This window comes from Schistocerca piceifrons, chromosome 1 (genome assembly GCF_021461385.2).
Source record: "Schistocerca piceifrons isolate TAMUIC-IGC-003096 chromosome 1, iqSchPice1.1, whole genome shotgun sequence".
Taxonomy (NCBI): Eukaryota; Metazoa; Arthropoda; class Insecta; order Orthoptera; family Acrididae; genus Schistocerca; species Schistocerca piceifrons.
Genome location: NC_060138.1, coordinates 512,641,504 through 512,667,167, shown reverse-complemented (window position 1 = coordinate 512,667,167; position 25,664 = coordinate 512,641,504). Strand labels below are relative to the sequence as shown.

At 45.2% G+C, this 25,664-nt stretch overlaps 1 protein-coding gene across 1 annotated transcript in view; it reads left to right on the top strand.

Moving 5' to 3' along the window:
• The window catches only part of LOC124743033 (putative fatty acyl-CoA reductase CG5065), a 126,074-nt gene that overhangs the window by 78,347 nt on the left and 22,063 nt on the right, over nt 1-25,664 (top strand). Inside the window, exon 6 of the mRNA XM_047248836.1 lies at nt 14,657-14,698. Within this exon, the coding sequence (XP_047104792.1) occupies nt 14,657-14,698 (42 nt within the window). The remainder of the gene's footprint in view (nt 1-14,656; nt 14,699-25,664) is intronic.

Here is a 25,664-nt window from a genome sequence, read left to right as displayed (position 1 = left end):
GTTCTAGGGGACTGATGACCACAGATGTTAAGTCCCATAGTGCTCAGAGCCATTTTTTTGAGTAGTGCTGTCTGTCAAAGTTCACGTTTGATGGTCGCCTTTACTATATGCAATGTAGAGTCAATACATTATGACCGCTGCCCAATGCGAGACTGAATGCTGCCTGCTCTCACTGCAACCACAAGACGCTGTAAGGAAAGCGCAGTATCTGATGAAATGTTTCTGGACACCTATTAGTAGACATTAATACAGGACGTGTTACGCTTCTCCTTTATGATGATTTTAACTCTGCTGGGGACACTTGAAATGAGCTGTTTGAATGTCTGTGGAGGAATTGCAGCCCATTCTTCCTAAAGAGCTGAAGCCAGAGAAGGTAGTGATGTTGGATGCTGGGTCTGGAGCGAAGTTGAGTTTCTGATTCATCCCAAAGGTATTCCACTGGATTCAGGTTGGGACTGTATACAGAAGAGTGCAGTTTGGAATGGTGTTGGCCACAAATAATTGTGTCGTAGATGCTGCTGTATGACAGGACGCATTGTCTTGCTGATAGAATCAATCATCATCTGTCAAGTGTTTCTCTGCTGTATGCAGTTCATAATGCCGTAAAATAAGTTTATAACCTTCCGCGTTTAGCATTTTCTTAAGAATACTAAGGGAACTATACCCTAACCCGAAAACCACCCCCATTCTAGAATACCGCCTCCTCCATTGTTCGATGTTGGTATTATACATGTTGCTAGCTAACATTCTCCAGACGTTAATCAAACCCAAATCCTTCCATCGGATTTCCATAGGGTGTAGCATAATTCAGCACTCCAAATTACTCTCTTCGAATGATCTATTGTCCCGTGGCGTCACTCTTCACTCCCTATCACTGTCGCTTAGCACTGACTACAAAAATACATCGAGTATGAGGAGGTGCTCCACCACTGTTTGCCATTATTTTTAACTCCCTACGCCCAGTCAGTGTGTTAGCTGACCTTTGGTAGAACTATGGAATAGATGAGTGATTCCTTTTGCGGATTTCATGCGATTTTTTTACAACCACCCTCCACAATGTTTGACGGTCCGTGTCTGTCCCTACGTGAGATCTACCTGGTCTTGGTTTAGCTGCGGTTATTCCCTCGTATTTCCAAATCAGCCCCAACACAAACAGTCCACTCGGACAGCCTTAGAAGGGTTGTTGACATGTCGCTAAGAGACGCGTTAATCAGGTAACATCCAACGACTAGTCCACTTTCGAAGTCTCTGAGCTGACCGAACCATAATGCAGTTGCTGCTTCTTTACTGACAACACCGTACTCCCTGTCTCCTTTTATGCTAGCAGGCCCACCTATAGTGAAATTTAGTGGTCAATTCTGTATTACATAGGGGTGTACAGACACTTCGTTCGAATAATGAAAGTGAAGCAGAAACTAATGGTGAACCGTTTTAGTAATGGTACAGGCCGCAAGTGGAGAAATTCAGTGATATAAGCGAGCGACTTTGACGTAAGGCAGATTATGGCTCGGAGCCTGGGAACGAGAATCTCAGGTATTGGCGTGCTGCTGCGCCGAGCTTGTGTGAAAAGCGGCAGTAGGACGGTGAAACCACGAATAGGCGACAAGCTTGGGCACTCCCAGGCCTCGTCACAGGAAGTGAATGACCTCGGCTTGCCCACTCTCTAAGGAAGAATAGTTGATACTCTACGGCAGTTCTGACGACAGCTTACAATGATACAATGATACTTGACGCACAAGTGATTCTGAGCATGCAGTTCAGCTCACAGACTTGAACATGTGAGACTTCCGCAGACGACCGATGTGCCTTCCTATACTGACGTAATTATGAGGGGCGTTCAATAATTAATGCAAAACATTTTTCGTGAAAACATGTCGGTTTTATTCAGCATTCCAATACACCATATTATTTCCCATGCTTTTGGGCAGAAAACCCTATTTCTCAACATAATCTTCACTCAGTGCGACGGCCTTACGCCACCTTACTGGGAGGAACTGTGTGCCCGCAGGATACCACTCTACTGGTCGACGTCGGAGACAACGTTATGCTACATCAATAACTTCCCCGTCATCTAAATATTGCTTGCCGAGGAGTGGGTCCTTCATTGGGCCAAACAGATGGAAGTCGGAAAGTACGAGATCAAGCCTGTTTGGTGGATGGGGTGGAACAGTCTAATGAAATTTTGCGAGATCATCCCAGGTGTGCAAACATGTGTTAGCCCTTGCTTTTTCAAGAAGAAGTCGTTCATTCACATTTTTGTGGCGATGAACACGCTAATGTCGTTTCTTCAATTTCCTGAGGGTAGCACAGTACATTTTCGTCTTGAGGGTAGCCATCAAACAGAATAACCCCTTCAGAGTCCCTGAAGACCGCTGCCACGACTTTACCGTCAGAGGATGCAGCTCTGAACTGGTACCTCGCTGAAGGTGTAGTGTGACGCCAGTCCGTGGATTGCCGTTTTGTCTCCGGTTCGAAGTGATGAATCCAGTTTTCATCACCTGTGCCGATTTTCGACAAAAAAAGTGTCACGATCAGCCTGGTGACGTGCAGTCAACTCGGCACGGTGGTCCTTCGTTGGTCTTTATCTTCTTCTCTTAGACTGCAAGGAACCTTTGAGTACTCCAGCTGGTGGACGAATGTTTCAGCGAATGTTTCTGCGTTGTTTTTTTGCCAACCGAAATTGGCCGACAAAGGAATGTGTTGCATTGCTTATTGAACGCCCCGCGCACATTTAAAAGGGGCCGAGTACGAATGGAAATGTGTTGCTGGTCAGATAAATCACGTTTCTTGTTATATCAGGTCGATAGCTGTGTCCAGATACACAGTCATCCAGGCGAAGGCTCTTACAGACATGCACGTGGCACGGACGCAGCCCGATGGGGACTATATTATACTATGGGGAATATTTCCTTCGTCTTGCCACGGACCTGTGGTAGAAATCAAAGGCTCTGCCCTGGGTGATTATTCTTCAGAACCTCCCAGATTGTTTCATGCTTCATACCCTCCCTGACAGCGATGGTATTTCTAGCAGGATAACTGTTGGCTACAATCGTGCTGCAGTGCAGTGCAGTGCATTGCAGTGCTATAATCGTGTTACATTGCTTTGAGGAGGTTGATAGTCAAAACACGTTGATGTGTTGGCTATCAGGTTCATCTCATCGGAACCTAATGGAAGAAATATGGGTCGTTATCAGGCGCCAGCTCCGTGCCACAAACCAACTTCCGCAATTCACGAAATTTACGCACCTGTACACAGACATCTTATGCTGTATAAATCTGGAAACCTAGCGAGGATTTGTCGAATCTGCCACACAGATTCGTTGCTGTATCTCGTTCCAAAGGATGACCAACACACTATTAAGCAAGTGATCATAATGTTCCCTCTCGTGTGGGTGGGTGAGTGTGTGTATGTGTATGTGTACGTGTGTATGTGTGTTTTAACACGATAATGTACGCGAGACGTACCACGAGGTTGATAAAACGCAACAAGGACTGAACTGAAGAGAAAAGTTATTTATGGGACATCAGGAATAGAGTGGTAGCACACGTTTTGAGGCATCGACGAATAGATGGCCGTAAGTGCTCATGAATAGCTTCGCGATATCGCTGACAAAACTGGCTTTCTAATGTCTCTCGAGAGGATACAGTTCATGGACTCGAAGCACGTAGACCTGGGGACCTAACTATGAGATATGGCAGTATCACGCAGCTTCGGTTATGCAAGTGAAACTGTAAGGGAAGTTGACAGTGATCTATGACAGCCGTGAAGAAAAACTGTATAAAGTACACAACGTCATCTGGAAGATTTATATGTCTGTAATTCCTTTGTGGAGTATCTATAACAAGAAATATTTACCAGATAGAAATCTCGCCCCCAATAAAACTATCGTTCTCCCAGGAGGACTATAAGCAAGTGAGGCACATCATTATCCATAGCTTCAATGTTGTCGCGAAAATTGAAGAATAGATGTTGCGAAAAATACTCAGACCCAAGAAAAAAGATGGTATTTGTATGGTCAAACAGTCAAAAGAATTGTATTCACTGACGAAACGATTTGGTTTCGTTCTACAGAAGAGAGTCTGATATTGTGTGGACGTAACATATGAATGGATGACTTGAGCAACCAAGAAAATCATAAACCGGGCTGGAGAAGCCAAAGACCAGTGATTAGTAGACGGCAGAAATTATATATGATCCTGTTACATTAATAAGACCGCCAGTCTTCGTTAAACGTCAGTGTGCAGCAACCAATCACAGACGGTAGGTTGCAATTTTTGGGTCTCGGGCCAGACAATTTCCGAAACGGTTAAATTTGTAAACTGCTTGCGAGCCGCCGTTGTTAAAATATACCGTGCATGGCAAAATGACGCCGAACTGGCACTGAGCCAACTGTGGTGCACCGCGAGCCATAGATGACAGGGATGTGGTGGGGGATGGCTACGGAGATGTGTAAGGGGGATCAGACGAGCAACTGCTAAGCAAGTGACCTCCCAACGAACCAAGGAGCCACCTACAGTCTCCTCAACGACCGCTTACAAACGTGCTGCTTATGGGCCTCCATAGCAGGGGCCTGGTTCATGCACGCATGCTGACTGCTATTCATCGGCAACGAAGACTGGAATTTGTACGACAGTGCCGCAACTGGACGTCCACTGTGTAGCGACAGGCGGTCATGATTCAGGTTTTATGCTTCATCGGACAGAGGGTCGTTGGCATCTACGGCGTAAAACTTCTGATAGCAAGCACCCTGGAAGAATCGTCGGAAGGGCTCAGGTCGGAGGGAAGAGCGTTACAGTCTGGTGACCGTTTTGTGGCACTCCCTGTGTAATCTCGTGCTTGTGTAAGGTACAATGGATCAGCACATGAATGCATCCAATCTTGTGTATCATGTCCACTGCTACATGGAGTTTGTTCTTCCTCAGGCCGATGATACCTACAAGCAGCAAAGTGCAACGTGTCACACAGCTTGCAGTATACAACTTCGGGCATTTAACCCAATCGATAATCTGAGAGACTACCTCGACCAGTCTGTTAGCGGCATAGGTCTTCAACCGAGGAACATGCAGCAGCTGGCTGCAGCACTGGAGTCGGCATGGCTCCACCTCCATATCGGTACTTTCCAGAATCTCACTGACTCTCTTTTGGCACGTCTCGCAGCAGTCCGCGTTATTCAAGCTTTTGACAGGTGGACACATCAATGTTAGTGGACAGTATATTGGGAAAAGTCGCTGTTGATACATATATATTACTAAGAGACTATCACGGAGCCTACTACCAGTTACACGTTGCTTATCTACCAGCTTCTAATGGCAACAAAAAATTGTTTTTTAGTATTTCGTGTAGTTATTGACCGAGTTTAAGAACTTCAAATTCTGTCACAATCCATTCATTAAGAGGTATAAGCTTACGTTAAAACTTTAACATATTAAGGCAAGAATTACAGTTAGAAACAAAGTCTTCAGGCAGCATTCCTCACTGCTCACAAATTACATCGCCTACAATCATCAGATATTTGAGAATAAGAACATTTAGCGACTTCCAACCAACTTTAAACATAATTTCAAACCTTTCCTAAATTTTTCTCGGTTACATGCTTGACGTAAAATATTTCATACATCAACTCATTTGTAAAGTAATCAGAAGTATGAAACGGTTCCATATATGGAATTTCTATTCTTTAAATTATCAGGGTTTAACTGGTTAGCTATAAGGATCACAAGCTAACGGAAGATACATTCGTAATTTCATGTAAAAATAAATAACAGATGGCTGTCTGTAATTCAAAAATTATTGTCACCAGAAAGCCAGCCGATGCATATTAACAGGATGAGACATTTTGGGGACATAACAACAAGAAGATTAAAGCTAACGGTTATTAAGGGCAACACGAAAAAGCCACAGAGGGTGTTTTAAAAAATTTCATCCGATTTGACAAGACTCTCGTCTACATGAATGAAGACACAAACATGGGGTAAATATTAACTTACGTATAGGACTAAAGAGGTTTTGTTTCCAAAAGAATCATTCAATTTTCGAAGGATACATCTTCACATGCTGGCACATACAACCTTCGGGTAATTTTTATGATTACGTTTAAGATCAGTTTCCTTCCACAAATGTTGAATGAGCCTCCGTTCAGACGCACAACAAACCTCCAGAAGATAGTCAAGTTCGTAGCATACTTCAGACAGAACATCTGGAACCGCTGCATTCAATGCTGGTCGATGCGGCGTAGCTGTTCACCCAAAGTTATTCCAAGGGGTGGTATGCGGCTTAGCTGTTCACCCAAAGTTATTCCAAGAGGTGGCAAGGAGACAAATCTCCCCCTCCCCCCTTCCGTCACACACACACACACACACACACACACACACACACACACACACACACACCAAGAGTCACATACCATGCGACTATGCGACCTTGGAGAAAAATGCTACAATGCAAGACACGTACGCTCACGGCATATATTATTGCTATCGTATATTAAGTCAGATATCCGCGTAATTCGCACAGGTCTCCGCAAGGAGGGGCACCGGCATTTGCGATCACCAATCCCACTTGGAATTTGAAATACAGAGTTTAATTCATATACTGGGTGGATTACCGTCAATATACTAATTTTCTGTGTCACCTGTAAAATGTAGTTCTTAAGGCATGGCACGTCTCGAAACTACACTCATTTTGTGTCGAAAATGGCAATCATACACTGTTGATAAGAATTGCGGGAACACGCGTATCAATGATCAGTATGTTAAATCTATTCTGATACAGGCGTACCGTAGTCTTATTGCTTGACTTCAGATCTTCGCTTTCACTGTAGGCAACAATTAAAATCAATGCCCATTACCGGTGCACCAGTGTTTTTTATTGAGGTACACAGTTGGCAGTTGTCATTTGTGAACGTTGTATTCAACTAAGCACATGAAACGTGACAAATTATTGCAGTGCAAGTTGCAGGGTGGTCTATTTGATCTAAAAGGCTTCCGGTCGTGCCGCCGCAGATGCCAGATCCTCTCCATCATCCATTGGTTGCGGACACGTTACAGGGAGACAGGTCTGCACACAAGGCGAATTGGAGAAGGTCACCAACGAATTACAACCCCCAAGGGGAAGACTGATTTCTGGCCATCTCTGCATTGCGGCGGATACCGCCACAGTATTACAAGACGATCTCAGAAGGCCACTGGAGCCGCCGTGTCCGATCAGACTGTAATGAACAGTTTACGAGAAAGGACCTTAAGACCCATAGTTCCTGTTCGAGTACTCCGCTTGACACGACAATATTTTGCAGATTGCCTTCGTTTCTGTAGTTCTCATGTCAATCCGTAACTTCGTCACTGGCGGAACGTGTTATTCACAAACGATTCCGGATATCCTCTGATTGTTAAGCCACGTCATATTTCTACTAAAATGATTGAAGTTTCTACCCCTCTGCTGGGGTCTTCCTTAGGATCTTATGTTGTCAATTAGTAGACACCATAAGATCCTGAGGAAGATCCCAGCAGAGGGGTCGAATCATCGATCATTTCAGTAAAAATATGACGCGGCCTAATAACCCAGAAAATTTTAACTTCACAGAAATCTCTTAAGTGATCTCGACATTATGTTTTTGATTGTGAGATTTTAGGGGACTTTTTCAATGTGTCCACAGACATGCCATGGCAAGTAACTTGCGAATAGGTAAGTATCGTCCCTCTCTTCATTCAGGTTACATCTCGTGGTTTCAGCGAAGCAATTTGAATGGGCATGCCACTTTACAATCTCTACCTACTGGAGGGTTTCGATGTCTACCTCGTACAGACATCCACAGTTTATGACAAAATCTCTCACCTATGGCGGATGATTGTAAGGTAGGATGTGTCTTGGAGGTAAATATGACATATTCTAGTACTTTATATGATGTGCTCAGCGATTTGCTACCACGTCCTGATTGTCAAGTTCTACACAACAGTTACTACCCCAAGCTGATGACATTGCTGGGGGATAAAAAACAGTATATTATGGATTACAGAAACCTCTAGTAATATCTCAACTTGGGGCGGCTGCAACTAGATCACATTCGCCACGTTACTGGGTTTGACCAGAGTACCTGGTTGAAAAAATATGTTGATCTAATACGAACATGTGTATTTAGAAATAATTCCATTAGTTGATAAATAATTCAGTTTTTGGTAAGACTGTTGCGAGCAGCACGACATTAAATTGGCCACTCGTTGGAATGATGGTTATGGGGCATAAGAATGAATTTCCAAGCCCTATTTTTAACGCACTACTTTCTTCCATGGAGAATTTGTGACTCTGGGGATAGCAAAGGTTGTGACACAGTTCCTGAAACCTGGTTATGTTGATATATGTGTACTGACCCTATCAAAACTCCACAGTACTGTTTTCGTTGTGTGTTTCCACAACTCATTTTGGATTCCAAAGCTGCTTCACATGGACAAAGAGAAAATCATTTACTGTGTAAAGGGATGTGATCCATATGAGGGGTCTAGGTGCTGTTCCAATACGTAAGTCACATTATCTGCAAATAATAAGATTATCGGTTTGATGAGGAATGGGGTGAATGAGTTGCTGATAATGGAGTTTATAAGGCTTAGCTCAAAACTATACGCATAGTGTACAGGATTAGGTGTCACTGCAAGGTGAGTCAAGGGTGTGCAATGTATAACTACACTAGCTCTCACTGTTGAAGGTTACTTGGCATGTCTGTGAGCTGGTGCAGATGATGCTTATCAATGGGGCACCACGTTATCTTTGAATCACGAGAATTGTGGTTCAAATGGTTCAAATGGCTCTGAGCACTATGGGACTTAACAGCTGTGGTCATCAGTCCCCTAGAACTTAGAACTACTTAAACCTAACTAACCTAAGGACATCACACACATCCATGCCCAAGGCAGGTTTCTAACCTGCGACCGTAGCGGTCACGCGGTTCCAGACTGTAGCGTCTAGAACCGCGCGGCCACTCCGGCCGGCGAGAATTGTGGTACATGCTGTGTTGCAGTCAGTCTGTTATGTTATGAAATGTGTGCGAACATTATCTTACTACCTGTTTTTGTAGCTGAATGATTGTTCTTGACGTGCTGCACTCTTCACCCATTACAGTCATTTCGAATAGGGAATTGTCTGGCACTACGCTTGATAGCTTTAAAGACTGTTTAAAGATAAATGCAACTACTGCATCCCAGATATGTATTACTGTAAATGCATTAATTTCTAATGCATTTTCACCCTTGCTGCTAATCACCATACCGTTTATAACATATGATTGGATATAAGTATTTTTACATTTTTTTTCTTTATATGTTGTAAAGATTATGTATTTTTAAATAACACTAATGTTATAAAAACTGTTTATTTCAATTTTTTGTACATATGCATTATGCATAAGACGCACACACTTTTCTTTTTCACTGCTCTTTTTTTGTACATCCTAATCATGTTCTTTTCACAACTATATAAACATTCGTGTTTTATGCACCATAAAATCTGCCTGTATCACCTTCCATCCCATCGAAGTTCTAATGTCTCTGTGCTTAGACTGCACACATGTACTTATACACTTGTCTGTGCACCCCTCATCCCATACATTGCGCTCACTCACGTAGTTTGCATCATTGAGGAGTGTCTTCACTTATATATGCCATCGATTCAGTCTGTCTGTGACTATCCACTGTGCACTGTACGTTCCTTTATGTTTGCATCACTCAGGTATTGTAGGTACACACATTTTGCAGAGCCACTGCTTTCGTTATCATCTGGAGAACGCTATCCTCATACATCTCGTGGACTGATGCTGTATACTTCATGATGTGAATAGGTGGCGGGAATGGGTCATTGCCTGTTATCAACAGCCCTTCAATGTACTCCAGCCCGGTAACCAGATGGTCCAACTCTGCCTGCGATACTACCTTTGTAATTCTTCGAGCCTTCTCGATTTCTACCACCACTTCACATTGCCTGTCTTGTGTTAAGCCCATCATTACATGTTTGCCTCCAATAGGAGTTACGTTGTAGATGCTTGCAAACAGAAATTGTGCCTTTCGGAAATGATTTTACTGACTGGACTCACTGCCAGCTCTTTTAAACACATCCCCCCCCCCCCCCGGTCCTGTGATTACCATCCCTACTTGACCTCGGTACATGGGACCTCTTACATGTGGAAATGTCGGTGTCCTCTGTCTACAGGTGTCCTTGGAGGCTGTTGAGCTCAGACAATGACCTCCCTTTGTGTCAGAAGTCTCCAAAGGTCCTTACTTAGAAGGCCAAGATATAACATTTCTTCATCTTCTATGCCATCTAAAACACCAAAAGTTGCCACCATAGAATGTGTTTATTTTAAATGTGGTCAGTTCAAGATAATTGCACCTGTGTCCTGGTCAGCTTTAAACACGATTAACTCCCTCGTTTCACATCAACCAAGTTTGGTGCAAGCGAATTTTGCATTGGCCAGGGTTACGTGCTGACATGATTGCAGTCCACTTCCAGTCGATGATGATGTAGTTGGCCCAAGAAGTCGTAATCGAAAACACAATGCGACGGAACCAGCTTCTGTTTCCCACGAAACAAAAACAAATATGAACGGCTTTATCCACCCAATAAGTGAACGAGGTAGTAGCCTGGCAGTGAACCAAGGTCGTGTTGCTGGAAGTCACTATATGAGTTTCACCCCCACCGCAGTAAGTTTATTATAAAGTTCGTCGATTTTATGATCGACTGCATTCCTCTAAGAGACTGAACTCAGCGAGAAATAGTGTATGGAATGGCAGACCAGAGACAAAATTTACTTCCTGATGAAGTACCGTATTTTAAACTAGCTGAGTACCAGGTGTTGCTCTGGTGTGTATTTATTTCAATTTTATTGGTCCAACTCTTCCTTCCTCCTCTTTATGTCCATCTCCTCTGTCTCACCTCCCTCCCCCTCCGCCCCCTCCCCCGACTCTCTGGCCATCTCCTCCTGCCCTTCTCTCCGTCCACATGTTATTCTGGCTCTCTCTATCTTTTACTCTCTCTCTCTCTCTTCTGTCAACAGGGTACTCTCCCTCTCTCTGCCCATTTCCTCCTCCCCCTCTATCTTTCTCTCTTCGCATTCCCTCATCTCTGGAACTGTGTAGTACAATGACATAATTTTTAGGTACATTCAGCAGCATACTATTTATAGATACTGTTTGCTAAAAGTGTTGCGAATAGATTTAGTAGTAAAGAAGTAATAAATTTAATCGTCATGAAGTCCAGGTTGATGCACGTTTTATTGCACGAACAGTGAAAATGTAGGAGCGATAAATTTGTTTCCTTTCCTGTTTTGAGGGGTTTTCAGCGAGAAAAAGTTTCCTAAAGTTTTGAAATTATGTGTAAGGTTTGTTGTAAGGCACTAACTGCTCTCGTTCTCATATACTGGATAGCGTACGTAGTAGCTATACACATGCAACAAATAGTGTGGAAATGTGGGTTAAACAGATGGGAGGTTGTATAAGCATTGTATTCTACACTTTGAATCGTATGACGTAAGCATTTTCGCAAATACGGTAAAGTTCAAAAGTGAAAGAGTAAACAGCTCTTCCAAAGAGCAAAATTTTCCCTGATTTCCATATATGACGCATTGTGAACCATAAAATTTCCGTCGTTTTTTGGGAACATGAAGTCCATGAATGTCTACAAATGGTCTCAAAGTAGCCGAAAATAGCCACTACCATTCACTGATCGGTTCAGCTGGTCCATAGGACGCGTCTATTCCACACAAATACAGTCCCCATTATTATGGAGCCACCACCAGCTTGCCAGTGACAGGATTCGTGACTTCGTGGGGGCTGCATCACACTGGAACCCTACCGTTATCTCTCACGAACTGAAATTGGTACTCGTCTGACTAGGCCACGGTTTTACAATTGGCTAAGGTCCAACCGACATGGTCACGTGCCCAGGAGAGGCGCTGCAGGTGACATCGTACAGTTAACGAAGGCAGTCGCGTCGATCGTCTGCTGCCATAGCAAAATAACACCAAATTTCGCCGCAGTGACGTGACGAATACGTTCGTTGCACGTCCGACATTGGTTCAAATGGTTCAAATGGCTCTGAGCACTATGGGACTTAACTACTGTGGTCATCAGTCCCCTAGAACTTAGAACTACTTAAACCTAACTAGCCTAAGGACATCACACACATCCATGCCCGAGGCAGGAGTCGAACCTGCGACCGTAGCTCCGACATTGGTCTCTATGGTAATCTCATGCAGTGTTCCTTTTAGTATTAACAACTCTGAGCAAACGCCACTGCTCTCGGTCGTTAATTGAAGGCCGTCGGCCACTGCGTTGTCCGGGTGAGAGGTATTGCCTGGAATTTGGTATTCTCGGCACGCTCTTGATACTGAGGATCGCGGAATATTGAAATCCTAGCGGTTTCCGAAATGAAATGTCGCATGTGTCTAGCTCCAACTACCATCCCGCGTTCAGAGTCTGTTAAATCCCGTCGTGCGACCGTAATCAAGTCGGAAACATTTTCACAGGAATCACCTAAATACAAATGACATCTGCGCCAATGCAGTGCCCTTTTATATTTTGTGTACGCGATGCTACCGTCATCCATTTGTGTCCATATCGTTATCCCGTGACCTCTGTCACATCAGTATAAATTGAAACGTCACGACTGATGCGAATATGAACAGCGAAAATTTAGTAAGGGATAAAGTTTTTTTCATTTCGTCATTGTGTAGGGAGTGTCAGCAAGAAAAAGTTTCGTAAGGGCTTGAAATTATGTACAAAGTTTGATGCAAGGCTCTAAATGAACTGGTTCTCAAATACTAGATAAATAAAATCTTTGTATTCTCGCGTCACGGCCCACCTTCCCCTTTTCAGCCCCACCCTTACGTCTTCGGTAGGTAGGTGGTTCTTACATCCACAGTGATCATTTCCAGGTGGTAGGTGATATGTGTAGCATGTTTGCGTGAAGTCGGCCATTGCTTTTGGAGAAGACGTGGAACAACATATGACATACATACATTTTTGTAATATGTACGAATATATAGTTTCTTTTCGTGATCCGATTTTAATGAAATAGAGCCTATACATTGCTCATAGCAAGGATGAAGTTATCAGTGAATACACCATAAGAATGTGTCTAGTAATTCTGGAGATTAGAGTTCAAAAATGGTTCAAATGGCTCTGAGCACTATGAGGCTTAACTTCTGAGGTCATCAGTCCCATAAAACTTAGAACTACTTAAACCTAACCAACCTAAGGACATCACACACACCCATGCCCGATGCAGGATTCGAACCTGCGACCGTAGCAGTCGCGCGGTTCCAGACTGAAGCGCCTAGAACCGGTCAGCCACGCCGGCCGGCGGGATTAGTGTGTTCAAAGACAGATACACGACGGTTTTACAGATTTATTATTATATGAGTGCGTATTCTGTGTTCTTACGGAAAAATGCGAATGAAACAATACCATACGGTATTCGCAGCTGTGATACATATTATGCAAATTGAAGTTAGAGGCGGGAGGAAGGATAAAGGGACTATAGATGTCAGCTGCATAGGCACTTTTATGCGGAATCAGCAGCGATGAGTGAAATTGCGAACCGGACTGGGATTCGAACCCGTACCTCCTGCTATCTATCCAGTTGCTTTAATCACTGCCCCACCTGAACTCAGTGTTCATCGCAATCGCAATTATTACACTACGTGGGCTCGCCTCGCGGCCAACCCACATTCTCACCATGCGCCATCTGTCCGCAGTCTGTGTCCATATCCTGCACGCTCGCTACTTTCCGATTCCCGCAGGAGGTCGGACCTAATTATGCCGCGGGCGGGGTAGCCGCGCCGTGTGAGGCGCCTTGCACGGTCCGCGTTACTCCCCCCGTCGGAGTTTGGAATCCTCCGTTGGGCATGTGTGTGTGTGTGTGTGTGTGTGTGTGTGTGTGTGTGTGTGTGTTGTCTTTAACGTAAGTTAGTTTGTTAGATTAAGTAGTGCATGAACTTTGGGACGGCTGACCTCAGCAGTTTAGTCCCATAAGATCTAACCACAAACTTCCAAATTTTCCTAATTTTGCATCCGCACTGGAAGTGGTGGGTTCGTTGCCCATCGAGACGAATCAGTTGTATGAACGCGTGGTGTCTATTCCTTCGGAAATGTCCGAAAGAACTGACGCCACACGGATTCTGCAGCTCTGATACATATTACGTAGATCGAGGGTGAAAGGTGATGGAAGGAAGGGAAGGGAAGGGGAGGGGGAAGGGATGAGTGAAGGGGTGGGGAAAGAGGGAAGAACAGTGGATGAGGAAAAGAGAGGGGGAAAGGCCTGCGGGATCTCCCAGTAGCGAGCATGGGCGACATGGATAGGGACTGAAGGTAGGTGGCGGTAGGTGCGGGTGCTGGTCGACCGAGAGGCGTGCCGAGATAGTCCGTGCACTTGCGATAAATACTGTGTCCGGGTAGCGCAGAGGTTAACGCATCCTGGGTTCGAGTCGTGGTCGGTCGCACATTTTCACTCTTCGCCGCTGATTTCGCTTAAATTTACGATGCAACTGTCATCAATAGACGCTTATCTTCCCTTTTATTTCCTTTATCCCTCCCACCTCCACCTTCAATTTCCGTAAGCCTATTACTAGACACTGCAAGTGTAAGAGGTGTCACGAGTGCGGCGGTGTGTGCGCAGTTTGCGGGGCCGCGCGCGAGCCGGTGGCGGGCTGGAGCGGCGGCGCGGTGGGCGACGGCAGCAGCGCCGGCGCCTTCCTGGTGGGCGCCGCCCACGGCGTGTTCCGCGTCGCCGCCGCCGATCCCAGGCGCTTCGTCGACTTCGTGCCCTGCGACGTCGTTGCCGCGCTCGCCGTCGCTGCCGCTGCGCACGCGTGAGTCACGTTCACTTAGTTCATTGCTTTCTTCTTCCCCGTATCGTGTGATGTGAAACAATTCAGCAGAAAATATTGCAACATGCTGACCATTAACAAGATTTTGAAGTTCTCTCTCTCTCTCTCTCTCTCTCTCTCTCTCTCTCTCTCACACACACACACACACACACACACACAATGATTTCTTTTTTTTTTTCTTTATTGAGTTTTGATTCACCCCGAAGGGGGCGGGCTGCCAGCAGCGTAGGATGCCGCTCTTGAGCCTACGGAATTTGTTTTAAAAAGAGGAAGGTAATAAATAATAAAAACAGGTGATAAAATTGGAGACTTTAATGGTAACATGGCGGAAAAATCGTGGAAATTAAAACATAGAACAATGGGTTAATGATGCTAATAAAATACATATGAAGCAGACAGCTAAAATAAGACAATTAAAAAAACACGGTCTGGTTTCTGTTCGCAAGAGGCATAAAATTCACACCCAGCGACAGCATAATATCTGTTCGCAACGCTTTGGAAAGACACTGAACATTCACTTGAACACTGCACTAAAAAGTAGGCAAATACGGCATACCACAGCCGAAGGCAGGTCGGGGGAAGCTGGACAGATGTTGGTTGGGAAAATAAAAAGGGGGCAAGGAGAGCAAAAACGAACGGGGGGGGAGGGGGGAAAGGAGCCGATGGAGTATGAGGACCCATAAGATGGGGGGAGGGGTGCTGGGCAGATGCAACAGGGAGTTATGAGTGGCAGAGGAGGGGAATGCAAAAGGACTTGGGGGGGGGAGGGAGAAGGGAGGTAGGGAGAAGTTTGGCGGGGAGAAAACAACATGGAAGGGAGGGAAGAGGGAGCCCAGGGAAAGGACAGAGGAAAGGAGGAGGGGTGAGGATCAGAGTTCATAGGACGGATAAATGGAGGGAGAGAGGGCATCATCCGGGAGTGGGAATTGATGGAAGCCAACTTGGGAAAGGAGGTGAAAGGTGTAGAGATGGAGGGTAGGGGGGACACAACAGTGAAGGTGTGGCAGGGGTGGGGACGGGAGACGAGAGGAGCAACCAGGGGGTGAGGGGGGGGCAAGGCGGCGGGAGGTGTAGAGTATGCGGATATGTTCGAGGAATAGGAGCAGATGGGGGAAAGGAATGAGGTCATAGAGGATCCGTGTGGGGGACGGGAGGCGTATACAGAAGGCGAGGCGGAGTGCATGGTGCTCGAGGATCTAGAGAGAATTATAGAATTTGGGGGGAGGGGGGTATCCAGGCGTGACTGGCATAACAGAGAATGGGACGGATTAAGGATTTGTTGGTGTGGAGGATGGTAGAGGGGTGCAACCGCCATGTCGGGCCAGAGGGGAGTTTGAGGAGTGGGAGGCAGTTGTGGGCTCTGGATTGGATTGACCAGAGATGAGGGATCCAGGTGAGGTGACGGTCAATGGTGAGGCCAAGGTAGGTGAGGGTGGGGGAGAGGCAGGCAGGATGGGTGCAGACGGTAAGGGAGAAATCCAGGAGCCGGAAGGAGCGAGTGGTATGACCTATGATGATTGCCTGGGTCTTGGGAGGATTGATTTTCAGGAGCCACTGATTACACCATGTTGCCAAAAGTTCAAGGTGATTCTGGAGAAGGCGTTGGGACCGTTGGAAGGTAGGAGCGATGGCAGGGAATGCGGTGTTATCGGCATACTGAAAGAGGTGTACTAGAGGGGAGGGGGGAGGTCATATCTGCCGTGTATAGGAGGTAGAGGAGAGGGGAGTGGACAGAGGGGTAGAAGGTGTGGGAATTGGCATTATGGATGGTAACATAGGAGGGGCGGCGGGAGAGGAAGGAGGCTATCAGACGGATGCACTTGACTGACAATGATGTCAGTTTGAGTGTCTTTATATTCTTTACGTCTTTAGCTGGATGCTCAAAGATTTTCTCAGCTAAGTACCTCACACCTTTCTTCTGTGCCACACTAAGGCTAAATGGTGAATATTGTAAATCACTAGTCCTTGTAACATTATAACAGTATATGAGGGGCGTTCAATACGGAATGCAACACATTTTTTCTCTAGCACTTTGGGTTGAAAACATGCAGAATTTGCTGAGGGACATCCTGGAATATTCCCGTTTCAGCCCTTGTAGTCTCATGAATTTCAGATAGGTGGCGGCGCTATAAGTCGTCTTGAAAGTGGCATCTGTTACGCAGAAGCGTTCCAAGCAGACAGCTGTTTATCGGCGGAAAACGATAGCATCACCGATATTCATAGGCGCTTCCAGAATGTTTACGCAGACCTGGCAGTGAACAGAATCACAGTGAATCGTTGGAGGAGCCGTCGGTCATCATCGTAACAAGATCGACCTAACCTGCCCGATCTACCGCTTGCCGGGCAGCCGCACACAGCTGTGACTCCTGCAGTGCTGCAACTCGCGGACACTGCCAATCCGAGTTGGTCGACGGATCGCAATCAAACTGCTCGCTCCTCAGCTGAACGTCTCTGTTCGTAGCGCTGACGCAGTCGTCCACCACTTGGGGCACTCAGACGTGTGTGCCCGCTGGGTTTCTCATCGCCTTACAGAAGACGATAAAGAGCAACGAAGGAGCATCTGTCCGGAGGCTGATCGTTACAATTATTTTCTCAGGGGACGAACCATAGGTTCATCACTTCGAACGGCAGTCCATGTAGTGGCGCTACACCATCTTTCTTTCCTTCGAAGAGAAAGTGCAAACCCACACCCTCAGCCAGTTAACCCACGGTGACGGTCTTGTGGGACTGTGAACGGGCTACTGTTTGTCCCCCTCACGGTTCAACGACCAACTCTGAAGCGTGTTGTCCTACCCTCAGGAAACTGAAGAAACGACTTTACCGTGTTCATCGCCATCTCCATGACAACGCAAGTCCTCATACAAGTCTGCGCACCCGAAAGGTGCTCACAAAACTTCATTGGATTATTATTCACCATGTTGGTTTGCAGCTCCTTGGGTTGGCCGTGTTTACAGTTAAAATTGGTGGATGTGAGGTGCGCCAGGAATACCATATAAAAGACAACACACACAGATTAAAAGACAACACACACAGCTAAGAAGCGCACAGAAAACACACAGACACTCACACACACAAAGATAAAATGCAAACTATTTCAAATTTGGCGCCGAAATCTATGGTGAACAAGTGAGCACTGACTGGGCTGGGACACACAACAAACCACAATCACACTGTCTTTTGGTGAAGTGAAAGGTGTTTGACTAAGTTATTTGTGGAAAATACTTGGTATAATTACGTGTGCATCACAACACCTCAGCATGATGCGGAGAGTGGAAGTGCTTGCCACACGAAAACGTAAGTAAAAACGAATATAGGCGCGAAAACATCGCGACAAACTAAATTACATCCTAGAAGATAGGTTAACTCCCAGCAAAAAACTTTCTCATCAACATCGTTTGGTTGCAGATGACAAGCCACCTGTAGTAACTGACACACAAGTGATCCAGAAAATTCATGCACACCAAATGTAAAGGTATTTACAAAAAGAAACGATCTGATGTTTGGACTAAACATGCACATAATTTTATAGTCATTTAACAAAAATGTTCACATTGCAGAATAAATAAAAACGAAAACCCACTGATGATGGCACAGTGGTGCCGAAACATGTTTGGCTACTGAGAAAAAACGGTGTTTTGCATAACTGATGGGCCTCACATCCAACAACTTCATTGGACTGTTCTTCCCCATCCACGCCACAGCCGGGATCTCGCACCTGCCGACTTCCAACTGTGTGGCCCAGTGGAGGATGCAGTACGTGGATGATGGGGAGGCTGTTGATACAGCAAGACGTTGGTTCCGGCGCCGACCAGTGGAGTGGTACCGTGCGTGCACACGGCTCCTCCCAGTAAGCTTGAGTAACACCGTAGCACTGGACGAAGATTGCGTTGAAAAGTAAGGTTTTGCAGCCAAAATAGTGGGGAATAATACGGTGTATTGTAATCCTGAATAAAACCAACCTGGTTTCCGAAAAAAAGGGTTGCATTACTTAATGCACGCCCCTCGTATTTATGAGTGTTATTGTAGTCTTCAAACTATCATTATCGACATCAAACTTCATAAGGAAGTAAATGAGCTGTGAAGCTGTTGCCAGTGCGCCTAACTGATTAAAGAGGAGTCTGCAAGAGATTCTAGATTTAGACATCTGTATGGTGCGAAAATTTGCTTAACTCTAAACATTAGAAGTGTGACGTAATCCACATAATTGCCAAAAGGAATCCATTACATTTCGGTTACAGGATACACCACTGAAATTTAAAGGCAGCAAATTCATTTAAATACCAGGTTATTACAATTAGGAACAGCTTAAATTCAACAACCACACTGAAAGATTTGTGGGCAAGGTCAAACCTAAGACTGCGTTTTATTGGTAGAACACATCGAAGATGCAACAGATCTACTAAAAAAGACTGCCTACACTACACTTCTTCGTCCTCTTCTGGAGCACTGCTGTGTGATATATCATTACCAAATTGGACTGACGGAGGACATCGAAAAATTCCAAAGAAGGCTACCTCATTGTGTATTATCGGGAAATTCGTCCGCCTCGATAGCTGAGTGGTCAGCACGATGGATTGCCGTCCTACGGGCCCGGGTTCGATTCCCGGCTGGGTCGGGATTTCCTCCGCTGGGTGTTGTGTTGTCTTCATGATCATTTCATCCCCATCCGGCGCGCTGGTCGCCCAATGTGGCGTCGAATGTAATAGGGCCTCCACCAAGACGGCCGGACCTACGCCGCAAGGGGCCTCCCGCCAATGACGCCAAATGCTCATTTCCATTTCATCGGGAAATATGGGGGACATGCGCAAGTTGTGTGTCATTAAAACAAAGACTTCTTTGTTGCAGCGAGATCTTTTCACTAAATTTCAACCATCAGCTTTCTGCTCCAAATGTGAAAGTACTTTGTTGACGCCCAACTACACAGGGAGAACCGATCATCTAATAAAATAAGAAAAAAATAAGAGCTCGAACAGAAATATTTGTTTGTTTTCTCCCGCGCGCTGTTCGTGAGTGGAAAGGTGCAGCAATAGACTGGAGGTGGCTGGAAGAGCCCTCTGCGGGGTACTTATTGTGAATTGCAGAGCTGTCTCTAGATGTATAGTGCACACGTCATATCATCCTTATTACACGGTTCTGTGTAACGAAGCTTTTTCCTCAACCACTAGTTATCCCAGAATATGATGCTAACACACATTACTCAATGAAGATACATAAAGTAACTCACCGAGCGAGGTGGCGCAGTGGTTAGACACTGGACTCGCATTCGGGAGGACGACGGTTCAATCCCGCGTCCGGCCATCCTGATTTAGGTTTTCCGTGATTTCCCTAAATCACTCCAGGCAAATGCCGGGATGGTTCCTCTGAAAGGGCACGGCCGACTTCCTTCCCCATCCTTCCCTAATCCGATGAGACCGATGACCACGCTGTCTGGTCTCCTTCCCCAAACCAACCAACCAACCAAAGTAACTCAACGTTTTGACATTCTGAACTCCAAAATCTGATATTATATGTAACGGAAAACTGTCAGAGCTTAGACATTTAATGTCTGTAACATGTGAATTCCATTAGACGTTTCTATCAGAATAAATACTTGTAGTTTCTCCTTTGCTGTTGATCATAATTCTTTAATCAACAGCAAAGAGAACTATTTTTTTACTCTTGGATGTATGGTGGAAGACTATTTATATAGAACTAGAGCGGACCCTTATCAGTCTGTGATACCCCCGGGCTGGTATTTCTCAATTCTGAGCCGCGCGGGGTAGCCATGCGGTCTGAGGCGCCTAGTCACGGTTAGCGCGGCTTCCCCCGTCGGAGATTCGGGTCCTCCCTCGGGGATGGGTGTGTGTGTTGTCCTTAGCGTAAGTTAGTTTAATTAGTGTGTAAGCCTAGGTACCCATGACCTCAGTAGTTTGGTCCCATGGAACCTTGCCACAAATTAATTCTCAATTCCGAAGATGCTGTTTGACTGTTTGCACACGCTGACGATCTTAATGCGACTCTCTGCACGCTTTTAGTTGTAAAGGGTGCAAACCTACTACCAGCAATATAATATACCATAATACAAAAACTTGGGATAATATATATTTGAATTTTGTGCCAGATGACCAACACTCACAGCAGTTTTCTATGAAGGTCATTCCGATACTAATGCCTCCCTTCTATTTTGTGTTGACCCGAGTGTGCGAGCCACAAAACTTAATCCTTTACAAACATGCGAAATTCGCAGTGCTCCTGTGAAGACGTTCAGATTGATGTGTGCTGTAAGGAATGTCCTCTAGTACTTCAAAAATGGTTCAAATGGCTCTGAGCACTATGGGACTCAACTGCTGTGGTCATAAGTCCCCTAGAACTTAGAACTACGTAAACCTAACTAACCTAAGGACATCACACACATCCATGCCCGAGGCAGGATTCGAACCTGCGACCGTAGCGGTCGTGCGGTTCCAGACTGTAGCGCCTTTAATTCGCTCGGCCACTCCGGCCGGCTCCCTCTAGTACTGAAGTCGGCTCTATTTAGATTGCATCTGGAATGAAGGACACGTATTTGATCGTGTACGTCTTCCTGCAGTTAGTGTTTGTTGTGTCCTCGCCAACGGACGCAACCGGAGCTCATGCACTGAGAGGATCACCCACTATGAAGTTCGCAGCGAACCACAAAGCGCGGCCCAGTCGGCAACCTCCGCGCCGCCGCCAATCAGATCCGCGTTGTGATAAGCGGCGGCTTCAGGCAGCAGCGGATGCTCCAAGTCAAGCGTTGGTGTACGGCACTCCTAGTAAGCAGTTCCAAGATCACAGTTCGTAGTGGAGATCAGCGTGCGAGATGTAGTCTACATGCGGAGCCGTCTATATCCTTCGCATAGGAACAATTGTTTACTGCAGTGATTGACAGTGTGGCGCTCATAATGAACAGAGTCTTGTTGACAATGTATTCAGATAGGTCACTGCTAGTTGTATCTGTCTGCAAGCAAGTACAACGAGTTGCTGTACAACTGAAGTATCGCAACGCAATGGAAAGTATATTTGTGTGTCACTAATTTGTTTGCACTGTCACAGTTCCTCCGTTCAGCTCCTAGCGCCTAAACCTGATACGTGTGCAAGCCGTTCCACCCAGACGACACGTACACAACAGTCTTAGAACTCGAAATTCCTACTAAACGCTTGGTACCGACCGTTTAACCTAGTTTCCGAGAAACAACTGATGTTCCCATTAGTCTTATTTTCTGTGTTGAAGTATTATAATAACCAAGCTCAACAACAATAAAGCCACTACACAAAATTCCTTTATATTTAATAGAAATTAAAAATTATTTACACATCCTTGTACACCAAAGTTAAGAACATTGATTTTCAGTTTGACGATAGAGCTTAATCAATAAAAAATAAATGAAGTTTACAAAAAGCTCAGAAGAAAAATGTGTTCTGAGGCGGCGTGAAACAATGGTGGTTAAATTAGAGTGGATGAGATGTCGGTTTTTCAGCCAACTCAGGACTCTACCACATAGACGAACGGGAAAGGTTTTGATCAGCAGCGTGGCAGCGTCTTACACATGGCTGCGTCGTAATACTTACTCGAACTGGATAGAGAATACCCACTCTGATTTATAGCATTATGGGAATATCTAGAGCGAAGATCATTCGGAAACTAAGGCCTCCTATTTTTTGTGTGGCTTTTATGTGTCAGAATCAGACTGTTTGTTGATAATAATTTATGACCTTCCCGCTAAAAATGAAAAATGCCTTATGGCACTATGACCTGGCTCAAGTCTTTGAGCTGGACGCCACTTCGGCGACTTGCATGTCCTTAAAACCAACGGCACCCGGTATTCCCAGAACGGTCACACATCCAAGTGCTAGCAGGTCCAACGTTGCTTAATCTCGGCGATCGGACAGAGATCAGTGTTACGAACGTGGCAAGGCCGTTGGCATCTTCCTGTTAAAGCTCCTGTCCTGCGACAAACAGCAGCTGTACCAGGGGACCGTTCCAAAAAGGCGTCCCACATCGAGATACGTACAAAACAGAGGTGTGTCCATTGATTTCCTCACCGCTGAAAAAAATTGTACCAATTGAAACCCACTGGCGCTTGCAAGAAGAAGACGAAGACGATACAGTAGACGTGAGTAACGTAAAGCGTACTGCGTTTCAGCAGTGATGAAAGATATTTACAGAAGCCACGATGAAGTCAATCCTTTTTAGCTGTCATCCCTCAAAACGAATTGCATTTAGATCGACTCATCCGTGATAATCGGCGGATTATTAATACGGAATTGTATGTACAGCTGAATGTTGGTTGTAACGCGTGAGACGAGTTACTGAACAATAAATTCCAGTAGTTTAAAAGAAAGAATCCATTTCATGCTGCACATTAATGTTTGTCTTTTTTGTACAGAGGTATCTTCAACTGGTGCCCTGAAATATTACGCGAATTTTTCCCTTTGCACTTACAGGTATGGAAATGCCTTGTGGCTAGGGCCTCCCGTCGGGTAGACCGTTCGCCTGGTGCAAGTCTTTTAGAGTTGACGTCACTTCGGTGACTTGTGTGTCAATGGGGATGAAATGATGATGATAAGGACAACACGACACCCAGTCCCTGAGCGGAAAAAATCTCCGACCCTGCCAGGAATAGAACCCGGGCCGTTAGGTATGACTTTCCGTCGCACTGACCACTCAGCTATCAGGGGCGGACGCATAGAGGTTATAGATTTAAAACAGTTCATGGAAGTTATTGTAGTAAAACTGAAAGATGCTTGCAGATCAGCGTCTAGTTCATTATTTGCAATCCATACTACTTCCTGTCATCTGGAAAACCCACACATACATTACGACCATTTTCAAAAGACAAGGCCTAAACATACGATTCGAAACAGACAATTCAGTCGTAAAGTAGATATCAAAAACAACAAAAGACATAAAAACATTCTGGAAACAAAAGACATAAACATGTACCAAAAGTCAGGATTGTACCTACAACAATGCAACACACGTGATGGAAGGTAAGTAGGAACATTTGACACCCGGTGCAAACAGCGTATCAGAGCATTGGTTCAAATGGTTCTGAGCACTATGGGACTTAAAATCAGAGGTCATCAATCCCCTAGAACTTAGAACCACTTAAACCTAACTAACCTAAGGACATCACACACATCCACAGCTATGCCCGAGGCAGGATTCGAACATGCGACCGTAGCAGCAGCGTGGTTCCGGACTGAAGCGCCTAGAACCGCTCGGCCACAGCGGCCGACATCAGAGCATTGGTACATGAGACAAAGCAGTCAGCTTTTGCAGAATATTTAAGAGAAAAAATAACAAGCCTACTGCAACAGAGAAAGACATGAAAATAGTTAGAATAAAAATTGAAAAAGACCTCCTAACCTTACAAGAAAATTATCGCATGTACAAAATAAAGGCTGAGACTAATAAGTAACTACTAATCGCTCATTATTTACACTAATTTATCATATAATAGAAATCTCAATAGATGATCAGAAATCCTATCCCTCTCTTACGTATACAAATTAAAATAAATAAGTAAACAAAATAGAATTTAATTACTGTAGATAACATAAAAATAAATTAAAATGAAAAACTAGAGTGCACGCTAATGTACGTGCACGTACACAAACAAAACCTACATCAACACAGTCAAACAAACATAAAACGAATTATAGTCTAGTTGCAGAAAGTAGCAGTTACAGTGCAGTGTTTCGAAAATAGTGACCACAAGAGAAACCATAAGATTTCAACCAAATAATGAGGCAGACGCTGACCAATAAGTACCTTTCCATGTTGTCCCATGTCCCACAAATGTTGCGAAAAACTTTGAGGGCCTGTAGAGGGTTTTCAGGAACAAATCGAGAACGGGAACCCGCGTCCAGAAACGTCATCCAGCGACGGTACAGAGCATCGGTGCAACAGCCGTTATGTCGCCCCTTCGGCTGCAAACAAGGCGTTGTACGTTCACGGACCGTAGACGGAACGTCTCGCAGTGTTGTTTGTTGTTAAGTGATGGCAACATATTGCCACGATTGTCAGTGCAAAAGATGGCGCTAGCTGTTGCGTAGAAAGGCTTTGTCTCCTGTGAATGCGATGGTCTGTTGCCTCGATGGATGGTACCTTCAGACATGAGTATCCATCCGCAGCTCATTTTTCTCCTGGAATCCTCTACAACCTCCAGTGTTTTCCGGCACCGTATACTGGAGAAAAGTAAATTGCAGATGGAAATCCGTGTCCTGAATTGTCGTCCACCAAGGCAACACAGCATCGCATTTGTAGCGTACTAGGCCTTTCTACGCAACAGTTAGCTCCATCTAGCCGGCCGCTGTGACCGAGCGGTTCTAGGCGCTTCAGTTCGGAACCGCGCTGCTGCTACGGTCGCAGGTTCGAATCCTGCCTCGGGCATGGATGTGTGTTATGTCCTTAGGTTAGTGAGGTTTAAGTAGTTCTAAGTCTAGGGGACTGATGACATCAGATGTTAAGTCCCATAGTGCTTAGAGCCATTTGAACCATAGCTCCACCTTCTGCGCTAGCGATCGTGGCAGTGAGTCGCGATCACTGAATAACAGACAACACTGCGAAACGTTCCGCCTACTGCGCGTTAGTGTAAAGAGGGCGCCTCTAACTTGGACGCTCTGGACCGCAATTGTATGATGTATCCGTACACAGGTTACTGTCCTCGATTTGTTCCTCAAGACACTCTCTGCAACACCTCGAAATTTGTCGCAACATTTCTCGAACACCCTTTATAGCTGGTGTAAAAATGGCCACCACAAGAAAATTGTTGTTTATCACAAAGTATATGT